This window comes from Nannobrachium achirus, assembly GCF_963921795.1.
Source record: "Nannobrachium achirus genome assembly, chromosome: 14".
NCBI lineage: Eukaryota > Metazoa > Chordata > Actinopteri > Myctophiformes > Myctophidae > Nannobrachium > Nannobrachium achirus.
The window spans coordinates 47,888,896-47,914,405 of record NC_137821.1 but is presented as its reverse complement, the minus strand read 5'-3'; the positions used below and the strand labels follow the sequence as shown (position 1 = coordinate 47,914,405).

The 25,510-nt window shown below is 42.6% G+C and overlaps 1 protein-coding gene and 1 pseudogene across 2 annotated transcripts in view; both read left to right on the top strand.

The window, feature by feature from the left end:
• Positions 1 to 215: 215 nt before the first annotated feature.
• LOC308298091 (leukocyte elastase inhibitor-like) lies at positions 216 to 1,822 on the top strand (annotated as a pseudogene). The gene is made up of 2 exons: positions 216 to 472; positions 836 to 1,822. The product of its transcript is annotated as a leukocyte elastase inhibitor-like (transcript).
• A 9,618-nt stretch (positions 1,823 to 11,440) lies between these two features.
• Positions 11,441 to 25,510, top strand: part of exoc6b (exocyst complex component 6B) — a 204,457-nt gene continuing 190,387 nt past the window's right edge. Inside the window, exon 1 of the mRNA XM_080741978.1 lies at positions 11,441 to 11,572. Coding sequence (XP_080598104.1) covers positions 11,484 to 11,572 — 89 coding nt within the window. The 5' untranslated portion in view covers positions 11,441 to 11,483. The remainder of the gene's footprint in view (positions 11,573 to 25,510) is intronic.

Sequence of the window (25,510 nt, the reverse complement as noted above, 5' to 3'; positions counted from 1 at the left end):
CCCACTCCAGAGTGATGGTATCCCCTTCCATTTTGTCTAGTAATGTTTAATTTGTGTGTGTGCTGTGGCTTGGGGTGATGTCACAATCATCCACACAAGCACTATAAGGTTGGCTGTCAACCCTCGAGATCAGATTCAAACAGTATTTATTTAGTCTTCTCTGGTCTTTGCCTATCTCCAAGATAAATCATTTAGGAATTGATCTGAAGTTCACAATGGCATCACCAACGGCCCTGTCAGCAGCATGCAACATGTTTTCCCTGTCTCTGTTCAAACAGCTGTCTGAAAATAATAACACTGACAATGTATTCTTCTCTCCTCTCAGCATCTCCTCCGCTCTGGCCATGGTGCTGCTGGGGGCCCGTGGCAACACAGCCACACAGATGTCAGAGGTCCTGACTCCTGCACTTTAAGGACGACGTCCACATGGACTTTTCCAAGCTTATGAGTGACCTAAGTAACAAGAAATCTTGTGAAATACAATGTTGTCAACCAATCATCAAGGACGATGATACACAGAAGAAGAACAAGTCAGGGAAGCCCTACGCCCTCAGCCTGGCCAACCGCCTGAATGGAGAGCAGTCCAACCAGTTTCTTGAGGAGGGTTACACATCGCCACTCCGACTTGTCTCCTTTCCGACATGTCCCCTTTCCAGCACTAACCCTATCTCTTACCCTAACCCTAAACTTAAACCTCTGTGGAAGTGTTACCACTCCGACAATAAGAAGTCAATGTCGGAGTGGCGACATGGAAAGCAGATTCTGCACCCTTGATGAGTTCTTTGGCGCCACCAAAAACACTGAAACACCAACACACTGTGACGCACAGCTGGAGCCCTATGCCCTCAGCCTGGCCAACCGCCTGTATGGAGAGCAGTCCTACCAGTTTGTTGAGGAGTTCTTAAGTGCCACCAGGAAACACTATGATGCACAGCTGGAGCCCGTGGACTTCATTGGAAACGCAGAAGGAGCCAGGCTGAACATGAACAGCTGGGTGGAGAAACAGACACAAGGCAAAATCAAGGACTTGCTTGCACCGGGTGTGGTGGATGGACGTAGCAGACTGGTGTTGGTCAATGCCATCCACTTCAAAGCCACGTGGGACAAGTCTTTCCCCAAGGACGGAACCAGGGATGGACAGTTCAGACTCAGCAAGACTGAAAGCAAGCCAGTGAAGATGATGTACCAGGTGTCCAAGTTCCCTCTGGCCAGTATTCCTGAATTCAGGTGTAGAGTCCTGGAGCTGCCCTATACGGGGAAAGACATTAGCATGCTTGTCTTTCTGCCTTATGAGAGAGAGGACAACGTGAAAGGCCTGGAAGAGCTAGAAAAGGAGCTAACCTATGAAAGGTTCGTGGACTGGACCAATCCAGGCAAGATGAAGTACACAAAGATTGATCCCCTGGGCCTGCCTTGTTTCAAGTTGGAGGCGACATATGACATGAAAGACATCTTGATCAGGATGGGCATGGTGGACGCCTTTGACAAAGAACAGAGTGACTTCTCCGGGATGTCTCCAGCCAAAGACCTGGTGCTCTCCAAGGTGGTGCACAAGGCCTTTGTGGAGGTGAACGAGGAGGGCACTGAGGCAGGTGCCTCAGGTGTTTGTTTGGGGTTGAAGGAGGCACTTTATCCCAGCTTCATTGCTGACCACCCCTTCCTTTTCTTCATCCGACACAACCCCACCATGAGCATCCTCTTTGCAGGCCGATACTGCTCCTCAGAGATACTCTTGATCACGAGTCGAGTCGAGTCTCCAGTCTTTGATCTACGAGATGAGCCGAGTCTGGATTATTTTTGGGATCTATACTCGAGTTATTGATCTACAAGTCGAGTCCGAGTCAAGAGTCTTTAGCAAAAGAAAAGAAAAAAAATAACTTTTTTCTTTCCTTTTTAATTAATTTTATTATTATGTAATTATACAATGTAGCCGTCCGAGCGAGCACACTCCCCTATTAGTTTGTATTGGACAGAGCGTTGCTGCAAACACACCGACAGTTGATGATCTCATTTTGGGGTGACGGCCGCAATGGACGAAAGGTGACTTGATGAGGGCCGCAACGGTGCAAACAGCCGCGAATCGGATGGCATGCACACTCGCGCTCTGTTTTTCTTTTTTTCTGTTGTCTCAGTCACTGCTATAGCTAGCATTATAGCAGTATATCATTTTACAAAATGTGTTAATTATTAAGTAAAATAGTTACTTTTATTATTGGTGTTACAGTTGCAGCCTACAAGAAATGTTATACGAGAAATGCTATTTGCTAACACTTTCCATGCCAGGCCAAAATGGCCCCCAGGACCCTGTGCCAGGATTTTGCATGTTATTTTGAAAAAAAAAAAAAAATTGAATTCTTTTTTTTTTTTTTTCTTTTTTTTTATAAAAACTTCGTCAATCTTCGTCATTGGCACAGAGGGCAAAACGGTAATTCTCGTCAATCTTCCCCCTTGGCATGGGAAGAGTTAACAGTTTTACTGCCAGATGTTATTATTTATTTATTGGGTCTGGTGCCAGCAAAAAGCTGCTTACCTTTGCGACGTTATAGCAAATAACTATAATTCTTTTTTGGCTAGACTGCAGAGAGCATTAGTTGGTTACTTAAAAAATCATAATTCTTGACAGGAATGGGCTAGAGACTTTTCCTAAATGCTCAGAAATGTATGCTCTACAAGCCTGGGGCAGGATTGAATAATCTCGTGGGCCGGATTCGGACAGCTGGCCGTATGTTTGACATCCCTGATCTACACACACTGACGTGACACACAACCCGAAATGGAAAATGCACAGAATATAATTTTTATCAAAATACTGAAGGCACAGGCTTGCGTGTTAAACGATCTCAGGAGTGACGTTACAATGCACGCACCCCGCGACTCACGTGGGGGCACATTTACACTTTTGTTACTTATACTCCACTACAAGTTTAACAGCTTTAGTTACAGCTTTAGTTACCGTCACATCGCATAAACAAACTTTAGAAGGCAGTCGTTGCCAATCAGGAAGGAATATGGGAAATGACATGACTCTAGTCTAGAAATACTGTGTACCGCTTCGCGTGATTTCAGGGCAAAAACCTGTAGGAGCAGTGTCCAAAAATGTGTTTTGCAAAAATCGGCCTCATGGTGGTGCTAAATAGGACAGATCCATGTTGATGACATGACTGCGTTGCGTGATTTTAGGGAAAAATGTGTAGGAGCAGTGTCCAAAAATGTGTTTTGCAAGAATCGGCCTCATGGTGGCGCTAGAAGAGGGGCATGTGAGAAATGAGGGGTGGAGGCTGTGGTTTGGCAGCCAAGGAGTGTGTGTGTGTGTGCAAAGTTTGGCATGGACAGGGGCAACGATGGTGGAGATATGAGTAGGGGAAAAGTGTGACATGACGTGACGGACAGACTGACTGACAGCTGGTGGAGGTTTTGATTGTAACTGTGACCTAGACGGTCAACGGTCACGATTATTGTTTATTGCCAAAATGCATTCGCTCCTGCTCTAAAAAAGCCAGCCTGTTGTGCTGCCAATTCATATTACCCAAATATGTATCTATTTATATTATTGTCATTTAGAACCTCTGCTTACTTTTCAATCCATGCTCAGGCTTGATTGCCAGTTAGGGTGGCTCCCAGGAACAAATACTAGATGCTTTAGTTCAAGTGAGATTAAAAAGGTATCCAATTAGCCACAAATTCACAAACCATTGATGACGTAAGAATGGTCGTAATAGAGTAGATCTGCTATTTTTGAAAAATGGTGAGAATTGGTGCAAGTCTTATATAATACTAGACCAGGTCAACCTGGTTGTGCCAGACCCCGGTTCTGCCAACCCCCTGTCTGTCATCATCATTTATGACATCATGCCTTTTGTAGGCATGTCATCATCATGTCATCATCATATATACCCTTTATATAGAAAACCCGGACAGACCGACATTTGCTTATGTAGGCCTACCCATTTCATGGGTCTGGCAATAATACAATATAATACGTTGACCCCATTCTATAAATGTTTTCTAAATCTTTCTTCTAAATCAGTCCTTCTCAAAACGTTTCAAGTCAAGGAACCCCCCAAAATTACATGCATTTGGCCGCAGACCCCCATCTCAAAATATTTTGTTTTCGGGGACCCCCAGAAGCAGAGATTTGAGTTACGGGAGTTTGCTTTGAAAAAAAAAAAAATATATATATATTCAACGATTTTTCAAAGATAGCAGATCTTCAAGCTTGCAGCGCAGCACTCTATGGTCTATTATTGCATATTGTTTAAAGGGATTACATTAACCACTAACTCGTTATCATGCTTCAAGAACATTGTGTTCTTTCATTTCCAGATTAAAGAAGAACTTCAGACTTGGGCTGCCAGCAGACATCAGGATGAGGATATGGCTGACAAGCTTTAAAAATAAGTGACTACTGCCCCCTTCTGGTTGACCTCTGATGTTGCCTCTGTAACAAGTAGGTCGGGAGTGGCTTATTGTCGGTATCAGCCGGTAACACGCGGGAGTCTGTCCCCGTTACAATGCGCTAGACACCTGGGAGATGGACTGCTGAGGTGGAGCGCCACACCTACCATCAGCTCCCAGTACTTGCCGCACGACTTGCCAAGCCGTGCTACTCATACGCTGAGTTGGCGGTGCCCGGAATCGAACCCATGACCTTGCGGTACAAAGGCGAGAGCTCTACCGACTGAGCTAACCGGGTGTAACATTACTAGTATTATTAACCATTCCATTATCAACCATCAAGGACAACTTCGTTTTTTTTTCTTTTACAACAAGGGTTCATATTTTACATTTTAAAATGTTTTCATTTACTGCTTTCCATCGTTTTAGCGATTTTAATTACTTCGATTTCAATGGGTGGGGGCATGTGTACAAGTGTCTTTTTAGACACAATAAGCCGTCAATTTCTTTATTACTATTTACAGTAGGCTAACACTACTAGCCCCCATAAGTCACATCTGCCCATGAAAGATTGCAGTGCATCTTGGGAATGGGCTCATTGTGTCTAAAAATTACATATTTAGCAAGTGAGTGAGAAAACAATGTTGCACATTAAGTTAATCGTCCGGGGACACCCCCCTCAAAAATAAATAAATAAATAAAATAATAATAATGATTTGGGGACCTCCCTGGGGGTCCCGACCCACAGGTTGAGCACCAGTGACCTATAAGCCATGAGGGAAATTCAGTCACCTAGGCAACTAAACCTAAATGATATGTCTATTGACATCTACATTTAATGAATGGTCTAAAACCTATATAGTGGAAATCATTTAAAACTAAGCAGAACCAATGTAAAGACTTGATGGTTCTTTATATTGGGATGGTATCAGGATTATTGACTCTCAAAGCGCGGCTTGGTAGATTTGTCTTGTAGCTATAGGTATTCTCATCCAACCTCATTCAAGGAATTTAGATTTCCTCAAAGGGCGTCACAAGGGGGGAAAAGTTGGACTGAGTCACTAGGGCCCACGGTAAGTCGTGAAAATGTGTGCAAATCTTGTATACCTAATGCATTTTTTAAGCGAACATTTGTTACTCAGATCTTGCCTCTGGGGGGTCCCTGGACATCTATTTTGAGATGTGGGTCCGTGGCCAATTACATTTTGGGGGTCCTTCACATGAAAAGATTTGAGCTCCAGTGACATAAAAACATCGAAAATATAGAAATCGGTGGTTGATTCCAGTTGGCGTCTCATTATTTCACTTATTGTGACTAGTTAGAGAAAAAGATCGAACACATCGAGTGATTATTTTACCTAAAGAAAGGACAAATTGTACCAATTTAAACCAGTTTTAAACTATAGGGGAATCATTTTGGAGGTGGTTCTGGTTCCGGACGCCTGAAAATTACGTAAAAACTACAAAAGTCATTTCCGCTCCGAATCGGATCAGAAACCTGACAATGGTAATGATCCCAGGCCAATTATGTCAATACATACAAGAGAGGCGGCACGTCTATAATGTGAGCTTGTAGATTAAATGTTTTCGACAGAGCTCGAGCGTTGGTGAGAGTGAGTGAGAGAGAGAGAGCAGAGACACACTGGTGCTGCTGCCTGCTGGAGCTGCGAACCGAAAATTAGTTAGGCTCCTTATAAGAGTAAGAAACAACCCTTACAGTACAAGTTCATGATTAAAATGGTCTTGAATGGCCCTCCTAAAGGCCTCACTGTATGTGTATTATATACCACACTGTAGGGCTACATCAGCATTCTGTTTCCATTTGATGTCGGTCGTTTCCGGCATTATAGGCCTACATTATGTTATATGAGATACTTCAATGGTTTCCTATGGAAATAAGCTCAGTCTTTTCTAGGATCTCCTTTTAGTAGACCTTGTACCAGTGAACTGTACCGTCATGAAACTGTACCTTTTCCTATGCAAACTTCTAATAAAGTCTTCAATCAATCAATCAATCAATACATAGGCCTACTCAAACTTGGAGGTGCTCATGGTTGTTTGTTGTACACTGAACCAAAGTACTCTGCTCTGTCTTTGACGGATGGGGGAAGTATAGGGCTTAACAGGTTTAATAAGGGGAACATAAGATAGCTTTCCTATTGTCTTGTAGCCCATCCCGTCCTTGTGCAGGTCTACCATTTTCTTCCCAGGGTCCATAAACAGCTCTTTGGTCTTGCCCTAGTGGAAAAGTTGGAGTCTGATTAATTGAGTGTGTGAACAGGGGTCTTTTATACAGGTAACAACGTAAAACGTAGGTCAATAGGATAAATTAATACAGGTAGGCCTAATGAGTGTAGAATAGGAGGACTGCTTAAAAAATATAAGACAGTTCTGTGAGAGCCAGAATTTTTGCTGATTGGTAGGCGTGTCTAATACTTATTTCGTGCAATGAAATGCAAATGAATTATTTAAAAATCATACAATGTGATTTCCAGGAATTTCATTTTAGATTCTGTCTCTCATAGTTGAAGTATACATACGATAAAAATAGCAGACCTCTCCATTTTTTGGAAGTGGGAAAACCTGCTAAATCGGCAGTGTATCTAATACTTATTTCCCCCATTGGTATATATATATATATATATATATATATATATATATATATATATATATATATATATATATATATATATAATCCCCTTACTAGTTTTTTATATGAATAAAATCCCTTTACTAGTTAAATAGAATAGATAGAGTGTATAAATGTATGTTTTTTAATTTTATTTGTATCTATCAAAGACTGATTTATACAGGCCTAATTGTTTGCTTGCATTTCCTTTTGCTTGTTCTCAAACTTTAATCATGTATACACTTTATACACGATTAAAGTCTTATACTATTTATACTATAAAGCTTTTCCAAATTGATGGTTAGTGAATAGCCTACAACCGTGACTCTGCTCGCATGGACCGCGCACGGCATAAAGAACAAGCCAGTTTTTTAGCCACAACCCCACAAGTGTTAACATGACGCACACTGCCACTGGGAAGGGTTGCCATGTCCGCTTATTATAAGCGACTCTGGTCTTGTTCTTTCTGTAAAGTTGCTTGTAAATATTGATTGATCGATTGATTGAAAATACAAATAGTTGTAGGCTTAACACCATTGTTTCCAACAACTACAACTATAGTAAGACGCCTCAGGAAGAAGACATGCGACCTTAAGGTCTTGCCAATTCTTAGCCATCTGGCCAGTGATGTATATTGGACCAATTACCCATACTAGTCCTTACCCGTTCAAAGATATGAGCTCTGAAATGATGTGCAGTGTGTGGGTTGGGGTGTGCACTGTGCACACAGTATATGAGGGATGGAAAGTAACTTTCTGGTGCTTGCATGATAATATGTAGGAGCATCAATGTAAGAAAGACCTGTTTCGTTTAAAGGCTACAGAGATACTGTGTACCGATCTACATGACAACATCTGAAAGAGGGCCAGCCAACATGTTGCCCCATGATAGATGCAGAATAGATATGCCTCATGCTAGATGCAGAATAGATAGTAGTTACACCATAAAAATGCTAATATACAGCCATTTGTGAAAGTGACAAACGGGCTTCACAGTTATGTCAGGTGTGTTCATATGCTAATGGTGATGCGATTTCAGATCAATTGCTGGAGCTTGGAGCGAAGAAACGCTGTGACAGACAGACAGACACTCACTCAGACATTCGCAAAATTATAGTATAGATATGGAGACCTCTGGCACCCATGAGATCCATGTACTGTATAGGCTACATCCCTGTTATGCCCATACATGGAGATACCTGTCTGAACCAGCCACACAGATATGGGCTGTCTTCCTCCATATAAGGGCATTCCCATTTGAAATCCTAGATATGGGCCTAATATTGATGACATCGGGGATCTCCATGTATGCGCTTACAAGGGATTCTGTTAGAGTGTTTCCCATGACATCACAACATACAATCCCTTTTATGCCCATACTGTACATGGAGATTGGAGATCCCTATCTGAACAAGCCACAAAGATATGGGCCATGTCTTGGCCATCTGGCAAGTGATGATGTATATCGATGACATCAGGGATCTTCATATATGGGCATAAAAGGGATTCTGGGGAATACCCATATATGGACTTTTACATATAGGCGATGTCACCTGTGATATCACCTGTGATGTCACAGTGATGTGTCAGGGGAACCACAGGTGTGACTTATACTAGTACAGACAGAGATACGCGGACAAGATGTAACTGTTTTCATAGTAAACTTACGACCTATACGGTCACAATAACATACATACAGTTATAGTACAGAAAACACAGTTCCAACTGAGTTCCCAATCATAAGCAACCCCCCCGCCCCCCCGACCTGATTAGGCTGCTGTAAATATGTTTTTTATTTCTGATTTAACTTTTTTTTTTTTGCATAGTAGCCTACTGGCCTAGCCGCAAATTGCAACACTAGATTTTTTTAATAATCGGATGAATCTAGGGTTGCAATACCTCCCATAGGCAGCCAATGCATCAAAACGTTATTTTGCTATCTGATTGTATTAAACGACGTCAAACTCACCAATATTGCTGCTCTATGGAAAGCTTGGAATTTACTCTTGCTATCTGCAAAGTGTTTGTTTCTGAAAAATCCACCGTATAATTGTTATGATTTATTTTCTGTCAAGAAATCCGAGCAGACATGGTTTATTTTCTAAGTGTTGAACTTCGGAAGCGCTTGTCTTCTATAACGCCATGTCCCGCTGCCTCCTGCATAATGTGACATTTAGAACCAGGTGGTCACAGGACCGTTGAGGGATTTTCCACGAGCACTTCCAAACTCCAGGACTTAGAAAAAATTATCACCTGAACCAAATTTCTTGGATAGAAAGTAACTCATAACATGTCTACTGTGGATTTTTCTGAAACAAACACTTTGCAGATAGAAAGAGTAAATTCCAAGCTTTCCATAGAGCCACAATATTGGTGAGTTTGAAGTCGTTTAATACAATCAGATAGCAAAAAACTGTTTTGATGCATTGGATCCCTATGGGAGGTATTGCAACCCTAGATTCATTCGATTATAAAAAATCTAGTGTTGCAATTTGTGGCTACTACTGGCCTATATTTGTCCGTAATTTCGTCTCAATGAACTGAGTAGGCCTTGCCACAAAAGGACCCCAATGTAAACAAACAAGCCATATAGTGCTTTATTGGGTTTAAATCACAATAGTAGCCTAACTAGCATAAAGCTTGTATCTGAACTTAGGCCTACTGTCTGTAGGCCCACACTGTGCTTTCCTATAGAATTCGTGCGTAAGGCGGAGTTAGGGAGGAGTTTCGCTCTAGATAACGTATTTCCCGTCGCCATCCTCGAGGGACGTCACTTATAATAATAATAAGTGCACTACAACGTTTACACAACCTCCATGACGATCCTATTACTGTATGTATTGAGATAGATTGTTGTAGGCTACAACAGTTATCATCAAAATAAACCATATCAAAGTATGCAGGACATTTCTCTCTCAAAATAACAACTTTTCTAGTGTTATTTCTTATCCTGGTAAACATCATGGGTCTGTCTGTCTGACAGACAGCGTTCCTTGTTCAGCCATGTCAGATATATTTTCTCTTTAAACAAAACTGTTTGCTCAATCTCATTGTAGGCTATATCCTATAATATATTCAATAGATATATTTTTATGACAGATTTACTGGCCTCAACCTCCCGTGTAATATGTATTAGCCTAGACACTTCAGTCAACTCTGCCACTTTACGCAGATCATCTGAGAGAGAACATTGTGGTCAAGCAAGGATCACTTTGTATTTAGAGAGAGAGGTGCGCTTTCTCTAATTATCCAACAGAAGAGAGAGAGAGAGAGAGAGAGAGAGAGAGAGAGAGAGAGAGAGAGAGAGAGAGAGAGAGAGAGAGAAATGGTCAAGCCTATAATAAATAGAAATATTTGTTATGCCAAATTACGAAACCAAACCCGAGTGGCCCCGTAATGGTCTTGTCCAGTTCCGTCCCGTTCTGATTCCCTTTTTTTCTTGAGACCTGTGACATTGTCCTGAAATCCGTTCATTTCCGAGGTTCAGAGAGACCCGAGCATTTAGCTTATTATTAGGCTATTTAAAGTCCATGCGTGCCTCTGCCTTTCATGTGGTGAGGTCTACTCAATCTAACTGTCTGCAGCAGTGTTAACTGATTGACAGACTGGCACTGTCAGAAGTCAGAGCGGTGTAAACTTTATCATGTAATGTAGACTTATTATTGTCCAATGCTGCTGGTTGGTTGCCTAGGAATCTATAATATTAACATTGAAACAAAAGCCAGGGAGAAAGGAATGCTTTTAGGCTATTTTCTACAGAGGTAAGTCATTTTCCGTTTGTTTGTAATAGTAGGCTAGAAAGAGAGAGAGAAAGAGAGAGAGAGAGAGAGAAATGGTCGAGTGAGCTTCACTTTAAGACGGGACCTGTGTTGCATTGCCGATTAAAATATAATCTCTTTAGGCCTAATTAAGCCTATTTATTAAATCACAATCGAATGTTGATTACTTGCATAATGGGGACACTTTTTTTAATTGTAGGCTATTTTATATTTAGTCACTGGAAAATGTTTCAACATCTGATCTCTCAGTACTGTTGCTTCAAGTTTTTTTTTTCTTTTTTTTGACTGGTCCCCCTCAGCAATGGCGCTGGTTTTGTAGGCCGATAACTCCAAATCGGCCTACAAAACGTCATACGCTCTAACTCTATAGGCGAACTGCTAATAAAGTAATAAATACAAAATAATAAAGCGATTAAAACCTCTTCAATCAGTTATCAATCAAACAAACAAGCCCCCCGCCCCCAAATAATAATAGAAAAAAAGCCACAAATTATACTAATATGTTACAAGCAACTTTAGAAAAAAAAAAACGAAACAAGCCCAGAGTCGCTTATAACGAGCGGACATGGCAACGCGGACGGCGGGGCCACGGCATTGAGTCACTCAGTTCAGATCTCAGAGAGTCAGAGGGAAAGAAGTGAAGTGAACCAGCAGCAGCAACAACAACAACAACATGCCAGGATGGCGAGCATAGAGACAGCCGCGGAGCATGAGCGGATCCTCAGGGAGATCGAGAGCACCGACACCAACTGCATCGGCCCGACCCTCCGGTAAGAAGCACCCCGGCATGTCCTCCTTCTCCCCCGGGGAGAGGAGGAGAGAAGTAGCTCCGGTCCAGAGTGGTTAGCGAGGTCTCTCTAACGCCCTGACAGGCGGCGCACTCAACAGACTAGACCAGGATTTATCTTCACTACGACGGCTCAACTTCAGTCAAAACAAACAAAACTACTTTGCAAATCATCTCAACAATGGTCGTTTTGCGTTGTTGAAGGTCTACTCTCCGCAGTGGGTAACCTCTGGGCACCCCACCCGCCCTGTAAAATACACTTTTCGAGCAGAAAATAAAACATGTTTGCCAGACGGAAATAGTTGTGTTTTACTCCACAGCGCCCCCCTATAGATCTTGCCAATATATATTACCATCGGCGATAACCGTTAGGGAGCACTGTGGAGTAAAAACAATAATTTCCGTCTGATGAACATGTTTTATTTTCTGCTCAAAAAAGTGTATTTTACAGGGCGAGTGAGGAGCTGAGAGGTTTCCCACCGCGGAGAATAGACTTTCAGCAACGCGAAACTACCTTTGTTTAGGTGAGTAGCGAAGTAGTTTAGTTTATTTTTGACTGAAGTTGAGCCGTCGTAAGGGCAGAGAAATCCTTGGTCTAGTCTTTGAGTCACCCGCCTGTCAGAGCGTCAGTGAGACCGGAGTAGAGCTACTTGTCCCCCCGGAGAGGAGAACCACAGTCCCGGACTCCCGGGGCGGTTCGCCCGGGCTGTTATTAGAACGTGAGACTGAAAATAGCCCATCTACAAGCTTGTAGATCTACGAGCTTGTAGATCTGCTATTTTCAGAGCGCAGAGAGAGAGAGAGGTGCCACAAGTTTGGGATATAAGACACAGGGCTAGAGAGATCCCATAGCCCGGAGGGACGCTCCCGCTGCCGCCCTCGATTGGCTGAGACGGTAGTCAGGGGAGATAACCTATTGTCCATAATTGTTTTATCTTTGCATAATGATGATTCAATGTTGGAAGATTTGTTTTATTTTTATGTTTTGCCTAGGAGAACAGAATAGTATACTACAGAGTATTCAAATATAAGTTGTAGCAGTAAAACTAAAAATATCCATAATTAAGTGGTAGTGGAGAAAAAAAAAATAATTGAAAAGTGCAGTACAGCACTTAAATAGGCTACACCTTGATTATGATATGTAGGCCTATTCAATGTGGTTCATGGTTTAAGAGTGGACTTATACTGTGTGGACTTTTGTTAAAATGATCTGAAGTCATGTAAAAAGAAAAAAAAACATATATATGTATATGTATATATAATTTCAAGGCCTAATATTTCTATAATTCAGTGGTTCTCAACCTTTTCAGGCGATCAATATCGATCATCATTATGAATTAATTGATCATTATATCGTCACTGTCGGGCAGAAACCTTGTATCTTGACTGTCGCACAAGACTAGTGAAAATAGCCGATCTACAAGCACACAACGCCTAGCACCACAAGGCGTTGTGTGCTTGTAGATAGTCTATTTTAACTATTTTAAATCATTTTTAAAATGATAAATGCAACGGTTTTGAACATAAGGTTTCCGCCTGACAAGTGATGATATAAATATTTGTTTTCTTTTGAATAATAGACAACATTAAGTCTAAAACCCAATTAGCCAATCACACAGCGGCCGTCCCTCCGGGCCATGGGATACACCCTCACTATGAGAGAGAGAGACTCAAACTTTAGCCATGAACTAGTTAAACATTCCTGTGCCTGTGTGTGTCTGTCGCTCTGCGTCTGACAGTGACATCTCATAGATTATTATGTTCATATCCATACACATTATAAATGCTGTCATAGTTTGACACGCCGGTGTGAGTTTAGTGAGTGTACTTGTTGTTATCTGTGGCTAGCTGGTAGCCTGTTAGCTTGTTGCTACAGTGTATAAAGAGGGGCTGGGCTCACACACAGCATCCAGCAGCATAGCAGGGTCTCTCTTCACCTCAGGCTGGTGCATGAGAATTATTTTTAGATGTGTTTTGGGGATTTTATGCCTAGGACAGTAGACTATGTGATATGCACAGTAGACTGACAGGAAAATGGGGAGAGAGACGCAGGGTGACACGCAGCCAAGGGAAGTTGGGATCGGGAATCGAACCGGCGACACGCGGTCAGTTCACACTGAGCCTATGTGGTATGCGCCTGGACAGGTTGGCCAGCGGGCGCCTCGTGACAAGACTGTTGCCACGGTGTCCCCTTGATTGATATTCAATCAATATCTTTATTGATCATGAAATAGCATGAGCATAATTAAGTCACATATCATTTATGTAACATAATATGTCCTTCCAAAACAACACTCAAAACACATCTCTACAAGATTGCCTTTCCCAGCTGAGGTCTAGTTAGAGCGTCTCTCCAACCCTTGCCCGACCTTTTATCGTTTCACTCTGGCCCTTTTTTCTTTGTTTTTGTTTTTATTTTGTCACCTATTAAAGTTGGTTTTCTCCTTTCTCTTAAGCTATGCAAAGCTACTTTGGGTACTTAGAAAAGCGCTGTATAACTCTGAGCTGTTAACATATACTTCTGGGCCACCATAATCAAGAGGTTAACGCAAAAGAATTGTGGTCCACAGTATGAGGTGTGCAGGATGAGGTCTTGTAGTGTGTGCTGCTGGTGAATGTATGAATGGATAGAGTTAGTATGAGGTGTGTATGAGTGTGGTGCTGGAGGAGTGCATGAAGTGTATGTGCTGATATCGACCGTCAGGTCCCAGTTAGTATGAAAACGTCCAGCTCATGTCCGTCAGCGCGTCCGTCAGTGAGTCAGGCTAATACACAACACCTTGTTACCCATCGACTCCCTTTCCATCCCTCCCATTCCATCCTTGAAAGCAGGTCACAAAAAGTAGTTGTAGTGTTTGGTGTAACACTCACTTACATGGGTCTGTGGAGCGTCTCTGATTGGCCGGTCACTGATTGGCTGTGGCGTTCACAGGCTTTAACACGCTGTTTAACTGAACAGTGAACGCTGCTCAGTCAGCTTCTTGTCTTGTGTGTATAGAGTTAGTATGAGGTGTAAGTAAGTATGATGTCATGCTGAGTGTGTGAGTTCATGATGTCCCTGATGTGTCCCTGGGCATTTATGAATCAGTGGCTCTCAAACATTTATATCAAGGACCACCCCGAATTAATCTTGTATTTGGCGCTGGACCGCCCTATCTAAAAATGTTTTGTGTCAGTCATTTTCGACATATACATTATATACTGTGTATACCGCGGGGTTAAAGTGACCCCTGGGGGGTCCCCGGAGCCATTTTGAGAATCACTTCCCTACATCTCCCTAAGTTTGTTATTATGTGCTTACTGCTAGCTAAGTTTGTCATAGTGTGTGTGTGTGTGTGTGTGTGTGTGTGTGTGTGTGTGTGTGTGTGTGTGTGTGTGTGTGTGTGTGTGTGTGTGTGTGTGTGTGTGTGTGTGTGTGTGTGCACATGAGCTCACGTGCATTCACTTGTGTTATTCACAAGTCAGATCTCCAGTAAATAAACTCATAATCTAACACTCACAGGCTTATTTTTCCACCTCTATTTTGTTAGCAAGTGAACGAACACATTCATTCATTCATTCATTCATTCATTCATTCATTCATTCATTCATTCATTCAAGAGGCAGGTCCATTTGTACCTCTCTCAGAGTTACAAATGGATACATTGTCCACAAATGCTGTGATAACAGCTGTAGTCGCAGGTTATCGACATGAATAAACTTGCCAAGACAAACTATTCTGTGTTAGTATACGTGCAAAGTATAACAACGCTGGGTGTGCAGCTGTCGTCACTGCCACTCTTTTAGTGTTTTGAACGTGGGCAGTTAATTAAATGAAGCTCTGTGTGTGTGTGTGTGTGTGTGTGTGTGTGTGTGTGTGTGTGTGTGTGTGTGTGTGTGTGTGTGTGTGTGTGTGTGTGTGTTTATATGAGCACATGTCAGTTGTGTGTGCAAGTGTCATTTGCCTGTCATAATTATGACATCAAATCAAAGTGTATTTATATAGCACATTTCCAACGACCAATTTCTTAGGGCTGAACAAGAACAATTTTAGGAACAAGCAAACCAGAGCGACATAGTCGCCTAATCGCAATTATGATATAATAATCCGTTATCTTTCATAATCGCCACTTGTTGCTGCTTGACGAGTTACAAAACCTACAAAAGACAAATAACAATGGAGCTGGGTGGAGCTCTAATGACACAGTGAAGCGTCAATCAATCAATCAATCAATCAATCATATGTTTTTGTTTCACCATATTCTATTCACCCTCTCACAATTCCAGCTCATTGAAAAACTGTTCCTAAGCTTTTCTGTTTTCCCTCGTAAGCCTGTGCCAGTGTGAAATGAATGCAGCTTTACTAAGTGATGGCTACTAGCTACCTGCAGGCTTGTCACACAATCATGAAATTATACTGGAATGTTTTCAAGTATATATGAATTGAGGCAGCAGTCGCTCAGAGGTAGAGTGGCTGGTAGAGGGGCCGGATGGGAACCATGTGGTTTCCCAGTTCGATCGCGGGTTCCTCCAGAGTTTGTGTCGAAGGATCCTTGAGCAAGAGTGTGAACCCCCTAACCCTAACTGCTCATGATGTGCAGGTTGGTGTCGTCTTGCATCGTTCCCCTTGCCATCGGTGTATGAATGTGTGTGTGAATGGGTGAATGTAATGCACAATATCTGTAAAGTGCTTTGGATAAAAGTGCAAAAGAAATGCACCATTTACCATTTAGCATTTACCATGTCATACAAATGTTTGCGACTTTTAACGAATCAGTTGTGTTTTTGGCATTGAAAATCATAAAAAAAAATCAAACCTCGGTTCGAAGTGGAGCGGTGAATCTGAGCAGCTTGCTAAATGCCTAAACTGTAAACTGTAAACTGTGCCTGTGAGTGAGTGGTGAGTGTGCCTGGCCTGCACAAAACAGCGCCCCTCCTTTAACTAGTGTGTTGTGTGTGGCCACTCAAGGTATTGCCAGGCTACGGACACGGCCAGCCAGCCACCCACCCACCCACGGACATACCCACGGACATACCTGTCTATTGGGAGCGCTTTCACCGCTCCAAAAAACATTTCTGAAATACACGGTAAAGAAATGACTGTCAATGATCAGTACTTTTTAATAGTAATCGGGAACGGGAGCCGTTCAAATGATTTAGCGAAACAATTTGCGTCAAGTTCAAATAAGTGTGATCATGCGATGATGTAATAATCGTGACAGGCCTACTAGCGGGCATCGCATGCTCTGATTGGTTGGTTATTGAGGAAATAACAGGTAAATGGACAAGGAAGTACTGCAGAGGAAGTGTGTATGTGTGTGTCCTCCTGTGCACAATGCTTTGTCTCTCTATCGCTGTTATCTGTCTCTCTCTCTCTGTTGTTGACGATTTGCACTACCTTCCTTCCCTGCTTCAATTTGAGCGTGCCGTGCATGCAGTCAGGTGTCCTATAGAACTAGAAGGTGTGTCTGTGTGTGTGCGGCGTGCGCCGTGCGTACACGTGTGTCCTCTGAAAAGCCAGTCGCTGTGCTATTTTACAGCTCTGTGCGACACAATCTCAGTCACATTCTTGTGTGTGTGTGTGTGTGTGTGTGTGTGTGTGTGTGTGTGTGTGTGTGTGTGTGTGTGTGTGTGTGTGTGTGTGTGTGTGTGTGTGTGTGTGTGTGTGTGTGTGTGTGTGTGTGCACTCATGACTCAAGCAAGCAGAAAGACTGGCTGGCTTCTTGCTTGAGTCATGACAACAAACACACACACACACACACACACACACACACACACACACACACACACACACACACACACACACACACACACACACACACACACCACTGAACGTTGTTGCACCTCTTCCAGCTTCTCTTTCCTTTCAGACTGGCTGCTCAGCATTTCCAGTGCGCGCGCACACACACACACACACACACACACACACACACACACACACACACACACACACACACACACACACACACACACACACACACAGTAAGTGTATGTGGAGCTGTCAGTTGCACTATGTTCTATTATTAGACCAGTCCTGTTTAAAAGACTGATAGTCTATAACTGGCTATAAAGATACAGGGACGTGTGTGTGTGTGTGTGTGTGTGTGTGTGTGTGTGTGTGTGTGTGTGTGTGTGTGTGTGTGTGTGTGTGTGTGTGTGTGTGTGTGTGTGTGTGTGTGTGTGTGTGTGTGTGTGTGTGTGTGTGTGTGTGTGTGTGTGTGTGTGTGTGTGTGTGTGTGTGTGTGTGTGTGTGTGTGTTTGTGTTTATTTTTTATTAATATTAAGCAGTGGTTTCAAACTTTTTCATATCATGGTCCATCATGTATTCAGCATTTGGGCCACGGACCACCGTTTGATGAAATTCTGTCTCAGACTCTTGGATGAAGATAAAGATTTGGTACCAATAGGAGAGATGACAGGCAAAACGTCGAACAAAACAACAATTCTTCTATTCTCTAATTGTGTAGACGTCTTGTACATTGAGTAATGGATGTCTAACAATTTGAGTGGGTTATTTGAACTCTTGAGACCACTGATATTAAAGCTATACTATGTAAGTTTCTCAACTGCTGGTCATTAGCGGTATTGCTTTTTTCTGCAGTTTTTCGCGGGGGTCCGCGTCGCCTGCGCCTCACCGAGACGCATCCGTAGAGGGGTCTTGCATCCCTCTGCGACCAGGCGTTGTGGGGAGTTACATGCTACACTCCTACACCAGAGTAAACACTGCTGTAGAGGCAACACGCTGAAAAGACGGCAACACGCGTTGTGATTGGGCAGTAGTGTATGATCCGCGCTGTGATTGGCCGGTAGTGTATGATCTGGGAGACAACGTATACGGAAGGATGCAGATGACGTAATTTTGCCGCGAAATGCAACCCCCCTCACGGCTCATTGAAAACATATAAAGAGAAGGCTTTAAGCTGAAATTAGCAGAGTGGGTGTTCTAAAACTTTAGCGATTTAATAGTTAGATCAAATTTAAGATTTGTTTAATTAAAAAGTTACATAGTATAGCTTTAATTGTGAGCCGGTGTGCAAAAAATTGCAGATCTGTAAGCTCACAATGTGTTGCGCTGCGATGCATTCATGCGTGTCTATTTTTGGTGCATTACACAGGCCTGCATGCAACACGTGACTTTTAGTATAAAATGTGTGTGTGCGTGCGCGTTAGGGCGAGGCGATATTTGAATAAATCTAATATGACAATAGAACAATGTGATTGAGGTTAAACAGCGTCTGTCCCTAGGGCCGGGCGGTATCTACAGTATACAAAATGAGATCATGACGCTGGCACCAGCTTGGAATGGTGGAATATATGACTATAGGCGATATTGCATCCTCATAGCCGTCTTGTTATTCCACGGCCCGGGCCCTAGGAATCACTCCTTAACGCTGGGCTCTGATGGGAGTTTTACCATCCTGATCCCGCTCTGACCATGAAAAGATATCACACCCACACGTACAGTACTCTATGACAACACACTTCTCCTATACAGGCCTAGGCTGGCTGCAGCATTCCTCTTTTGACAGAACCATAAGTCTCTCTCTCTCTCTCTCTGTGTGTCTCTCTCTGTGTGTCTCTCTCACTCTCTCATGTTAAATAAAAGGGAGGGCTGCAGCATTCTAAAAGCCAGTGAAATATAAAACAAAAAAAAAACAGTATTAGAAGAACATTGGTTAAAACGTGGAGGAAAAGAAGAAAAACCACAAACATCAAAGAGCTTTAAAGTAAACTACAGTACAGTACATACATACAGTAAAACTTTTGTTCTATTTTGTCTCCCTTGCTCTTCTGTGGAGACATTTAGATTGTGTCAAAAGTCACGTTTCACACAGACACAGCATCTGACACAAGCTTTTGACCTGAGGGATGGATGATCAAGATTGAATTCATCCCCTGAGCAAGCAATCAGGCTCTGTTGGCTCAATGAACACTGTCACTGTTCTCTTGCACAGGGGTTCCCAAACTTTTCTCTCTCAGGGCACCCCATAAATATTGTTTTAATCCGAGGCACTTATTTATATCATATCGTCGTTGTTGGGTGGAAACCTTGTATGTCCAAAAAACGTTTGTTTTGTATTTATCATCTAAAAATGTACTAAACTAGTGAAAACAGCCGATCTACAAGCACACTAGATCGGCTGTTTTCACTAGTTTTGTGTGACGGTCTTGTATGATGAAGCAGGGCTTTGCTTTACCAAAAGACGTACACATTTGAAACTTGCGGAAATACGAGGTTTCTGCCCGACAGTGACGATATTTTAGTGATTATGTTGCGAGGAAAACGTTGAGATAATAGCCTGACTGAAAAAAATATATACTTTTTACTTCAAGTTTAAAATGATACTAAATATTTTTTCAAGTGTCCAAATAAATTCCAAATATTATCAAATTATCTCGCGGCACCCCTGGACTGCCGTCACGGCACCCCAGGGTGCCTCGTCACCCACTTTGAAAACCCCTGCTCTAGCATTGCACTGACTGTAATGGACACCGTTTGTTTTGGGGCGGATGTGGTGAGGACACTGTAACCTTATGTTGTTGATGTTTTTCTGCAGGGTAGTTGTATACAGTAGGTGAATATACTATTGTATAGTGTTCTATAATGATGGTGCTTCTGTTGTTTGTCTTGCCTTTATGTTGCTGTATACAACAGTATTTTCCTTACTCTGTCCCTGTAACTCTGTAACTCTTAACTGCTGTGCTGCCAAGGCGACTGAAATTCCCCTGTGTAAATGAATCAATAATGCTATCTATCTATCTGGTGGAAAATGTGCGCAGGAAACCAGGTTCAAATCCGGGGTAGAAGAAGAGAAAAGTTACACGGCGCAGCTTCAATGTAAGGCTAACCTTGCGTCACCAGGCTTTCTCGGGGGAAAGCCTGGTGTTCGTTTGGGGACTGCCTCATAGGTCGAACTCCCGTTGGGTCGAACAGCGGCGGCAGGTTAGATAATCACCCGCGAGCGTCGTCAGGTTAGATAATCACCCGCGTCACGGTTACTGAGGTTAGGTTTAGGGTTGGGGTTGGGGTTAGAGTTAGGCATAGTTTTACTGAGGTTAGGATTAGGATTTGGGTTAGAGTTTGGTGGTCGATCCAAAGGGTGTTGACCTAATGACATGTTACCGTTCGGTTACAACGGGCCGTTTGGTCAGTTCTAGGCGGAAACCACAAGCAGAATAAGCGGCGTCGCTTGGTTTTGTTTCCCCCTGTTTGTTTCCCCAATCCCTATTAAAATGCTTGAGTAGCCTAGTGTAGTCTTGCCAGTCGCTACGAGTTGGACTAAAAGATGCATATGTGGCGGAGAGAGTCGCAGCCCCAGCCTGAAGCCTCAAAAGTCTAGTATCTGCTCTCGTTCCATAGGGATATCCCTTTGGAGTAATGGTTAAGATATTGGACTCTCACGCGGGAGACCCGGGTTCGAAGCCGGGTGGGGAGGTTCGGATCACCTCCGTTACACATATACCAAACAAATTTTCCAAAAGTGAAACTACGCCGCATCAAGGGGTTTATTAGGTAGGCCGTAAAAGTATGCCCTTGAGCGCAGGGGAATATTTTGGGTTAAAACTGAATCCTGTTTGATATTTCCGGCCAAAGTGTAGTCCGTTTAGGAGTACAACATGACGTAAAGTGGTTTCCTCTCCCAACCGGATCAAACCCCTAAAAATGAAGGGACCCTAGGCTAATGTAAGGCTAGTTCATCATCTTTAACAGGCTATGCTTGTTTCAGCCTCAATCTTCTTCGGGGGAAGCTGCTTGCCCTTTCTAACTTCTTTTGATTTCAACTTTACAATGAAAACCTCCAGATCACAGTGTGTGACACCTCATCCCAGCTCAGCAGAAAGATATAGCTGACCTGTTCTGACATCACTATGATGTTGCAAATGAATTCCGTCCTTGTCTGACATCATATCTCTTTCATGCCCAAATATGGAGATCCATCATGGCATCAATAGTCACACTTGCAAATGAATTCCCTCCTTGTCCCTTTTATGCCCATATATAGAGATCCCTGATGTCATCAATGTTAAGCCGATATCTGGGAATGCCCATACTGTATGTGGACGGACATATTGTGTCCAGGGTCCCCGTGGGAACAATGCAATATCGGTAAACGTTTGTCGATTATTTTGCCGGGATAATGGTATTATTTTCTTTAAAAGTATTGAATTTGAACTTGGGGAAATGTGCAGATACCCTGATTGTGTCTCATGTGGTCTATGACGTCAAAACATCTATGATCAACCACATTTTGTCCAACTTAACTCATTCCAACTTAACTCATGCCCCCATTAGCAACCCCATCTTTCAAACATGGCAGCCATCTTTGTTTACATTTTAGGAAAACATAATGGCTGCTATTTGTTTGAAAGCTGTGAGCAATGTGGACACACGTGGTGCATGATCTAGGCATGGATGTGCATGATCCGTGCACTATGAATTACATGGAAGTTTATGGAGACGGATGGCAAATGGGAGTACGAAGGTATTCTTAAAAGACGGGGAATGTGTTAAGCAACCAACTAGGTTTGTGCATTTATTTGGGGTCAAAGTTGAGGCCTAACAAAATAAAACATTGGTTTCCGGTTGGCTGTCATTTTAGGGCTGAGTAGGTAGGGAATTTATTTTATTTTATTTTTATTTTTATTTTTTTGTGGGCATGATGGGTAGCAAGGAATTTTATTTTATTTCCTCATGGGAAGGATGAGTAGGTTTTTTTATTTTTTTTTATTTTAATGTTTAATTTACAGTTTTAATGAATCATTTAAAACATAATTTTGTAATTGAATTTGAATGTTTAATTGCAGTTTTAATGAATTATGACAAATGAAATCATATTTCAATGTCTTCAGTGATACTCTTATTCTGAAGAGATTAAGAAGTCGACCACCGTCTGGAAGTATTATTGCATTACGAAAATGACCACCGCCTGGAAGTCTTATTGCGGCTAGCGCAACATATCTTATTCTGAAAAGATCGGCTACCGGAAGTGTTAGATTTGCCAGCTTAGATTTGACAAAATAACACAGCTCGGCGAGCGAGCGACAGAGAGCTGAGCCCGCAGTCTCACCATAACCCAGAGAGACACGCGGGGGTCCGCAAGCACTGTTGCTGTTGCCGTACAGTCTTTCAGATGAATGCCACGCTGTCATAAATGTTTCGACTCCATCTCACGTCTCTCTGTGGCTGTGCAGGGCTCAGCTGTACTGGTGGATGGGCTGCTAATTTTGCTAGCATCGCTGTTGTTAATGTTGACTGAGTCTGAGTGGCAGTTGTCCCCCGATTGTGTGTGCGCTTGTGTGTGTGTTTGGAGGAATACAAGAGCCGCTTCCCAATTCAGAGTGTGCGCCCTTCGTAGTGTAGCCCGTGTAGGGCTATGTGGTCGCACCAAATATATTTTTTGTAAGACGTTTTTGATCGACTCGGATTTTGACTTTTTTTTTTCTTTCTTTTTTTTTTCACTCCAAATGCCAATAGAATCATCTGGGTCGCAAGTATTTAATAGGTTCGGTCGGCAACCGGAAACCAACGTTTTTTTTGTTAGGCCTTATGGAGACGAATGGCAAATGGGAGTACGAAGGTATTCTTAAAAGACGGGGAATGTGTTAAGCAACCAACTAGGTTTGTGCATTTATTTGGGGTCAAAGTTGATCCCATGCCAAAGCACCAGCGCTTGCCCAGAGGTCTGCTATCACACATGCGGATGCATGCATGTGACCATGTGCGCGACTTTCTTTCTTAGTTGTATTCATGGTTGATAATTTGGATCCAATGCATGGTGTGTGTGTGGGTGTGGGTGTGTGTGTTTAACGCAGGGGTTCCCAAACCTTTTGGTCTCATGGCACTTCATAAATATATATTTTTTTAATCCGAGGCACCCCTACATTATAATTTTCACTCCCAGCAATAGCATCTTATATTCATAGCATATCGTCGTTGTTGGGTGGAAACCTTGTATGTCCAAAACCGTTAGGTTTGTATTTATCATCTATAAAATGTACTAAACTAGTGAAAACAGCAGATCTACAAGCACACAACACCTCGCATCGTGAGGCGTTGTGTGCTCGTCTGTTTTCTCTAGTTTTGTGCGACAGTCTTGTATGATGAAGCAGGGCTTTGCTTTACCAAAAGACGTACACATTTGAAACTTGGAGATACGAGGTTTCTGCCCGACAGTGACGATATTTTAGTGATTATGTTGCGAGGAAAACGTTGAGATAATAGCCATTTTGTTTAGAACTGACTGAAAATAACTTTGTACTTAAATGATACTAAATATTCTTTGTGTCCAAATAAATTCCAAATATTATCAAATTATCTCGCGGCACCCCTGGACGGCCGTCACGGACTACAGGTACCTGACACCTGCAGCAACTATGTCCCAATCAGCTGCAAATAACTTTGAGATGCACGCACACACACACACACACACATACACACACACACACACACACACACACACACACACACACACACACACACACACACACACACACACACACACACACACACGCCTTCTCTGTCTCAAGGCTGGGAGCTTTGTTTGGACAGGAAGCTTGTCGTCAGAAACACAATGGCAGACATCAGAATATTGCAATGTTGTTTCTGTGTCTTAACAAGCTCACACATGCCACGTTATGACACATTGATTGCGTAACGAGATTTTCACAGGAGGATGGTGATATATCACGTCAGTCGCATTTAGCGGTTGTTCTCAAAGTCGCGTAGCGGCCCGAACCTCTGTATTTTAACACATTAAGACCTGGCATTATTTTATACTTTAGATATTGAAACATTGCAGATATACAAGCTCGCGTGCTGCGCTGCGCGCTTGTAGATCTGCTATTTTTTGTAGTCTTTTGTAGTAGTTTGTTCTTGAGAGACTACTATGTCAGTGGTTCTCAAACCTTTTCATGTGAAGGACCCCCAAAATGATATGTATTTGGCCACGGACCCCCATCTCAAAATATTTAGTTCCAGGTACCACCCAGAAGCAAAATTTGAGTTACAAACGTTCGCTTTAAATATACAAATATTCAAAGATTTGCACACATTTTCATGACTTTTTCAAAAAATAGCAGATCTACAAGCTCGCAGCGCGGCACTCGGTACTGCGCTGCAAGCTTGTATATCTGCTATTTTTCAATAGTTAAATCATTCAATAATCCTAAGGGGTGCGTAGCGTTGTTCCATACGTCCCATTAGTCCAAAGATAGGCTACCTAACCCTAACCTTGACCTTAAGCCTGACTTCAATAAAACAATGCCTAAACGCTAAACCTAACCCTAACCCAGACTATCAAGATTTTCCTGGATATGATCTTGAAAGTCCAACTTTGAAATTCTTCAAAGGTTTTAGAGATTTCTTATGCTTATATATTCATAAAATAAGGTACCGTACATGACATAGAAGGATGGGAATACCCAGTGTGTGTGTGTGTGTGTGTGTATGTGTGTGTGGTGTGTGGTGACAGTGCGCGCACACACAACGTCCACATGCACGGAAAAAGGCCGATCTACAAGCTCACACACTGTGAGCTTGTAGATCGGCTATTTTTTACATTTACGAGTACTTTTTGAATCCTGGACGTTTACTTGTAACAGAGTGTTTCTACATCGCAGTATTGATATACTTCCAACGTGTGTGTGTGTGTGTGTGTGTGTGTGTGTGTGTGTGTGTGTGTGTGTGTGTGTGTGTGTGTGTGTGTGTGTGTGTGTGTGTGTGTGTGTGTGTGTGTGTGTGTGTGTGTGTGTGTGTGTGTGTGTGTGATTCATAGTCTAATTTAGAAAGATCACAGAGCAGTGCGGAAAGGGAATAGTGTCTACAACCACTTAACTACACACGTGTGTGTGTGCACACATAAAAACACACACACACACACACACACACACAGGGTGGAGTAGGGTGGAGCGAGTTAGTGTGCACACACACACACACACACAC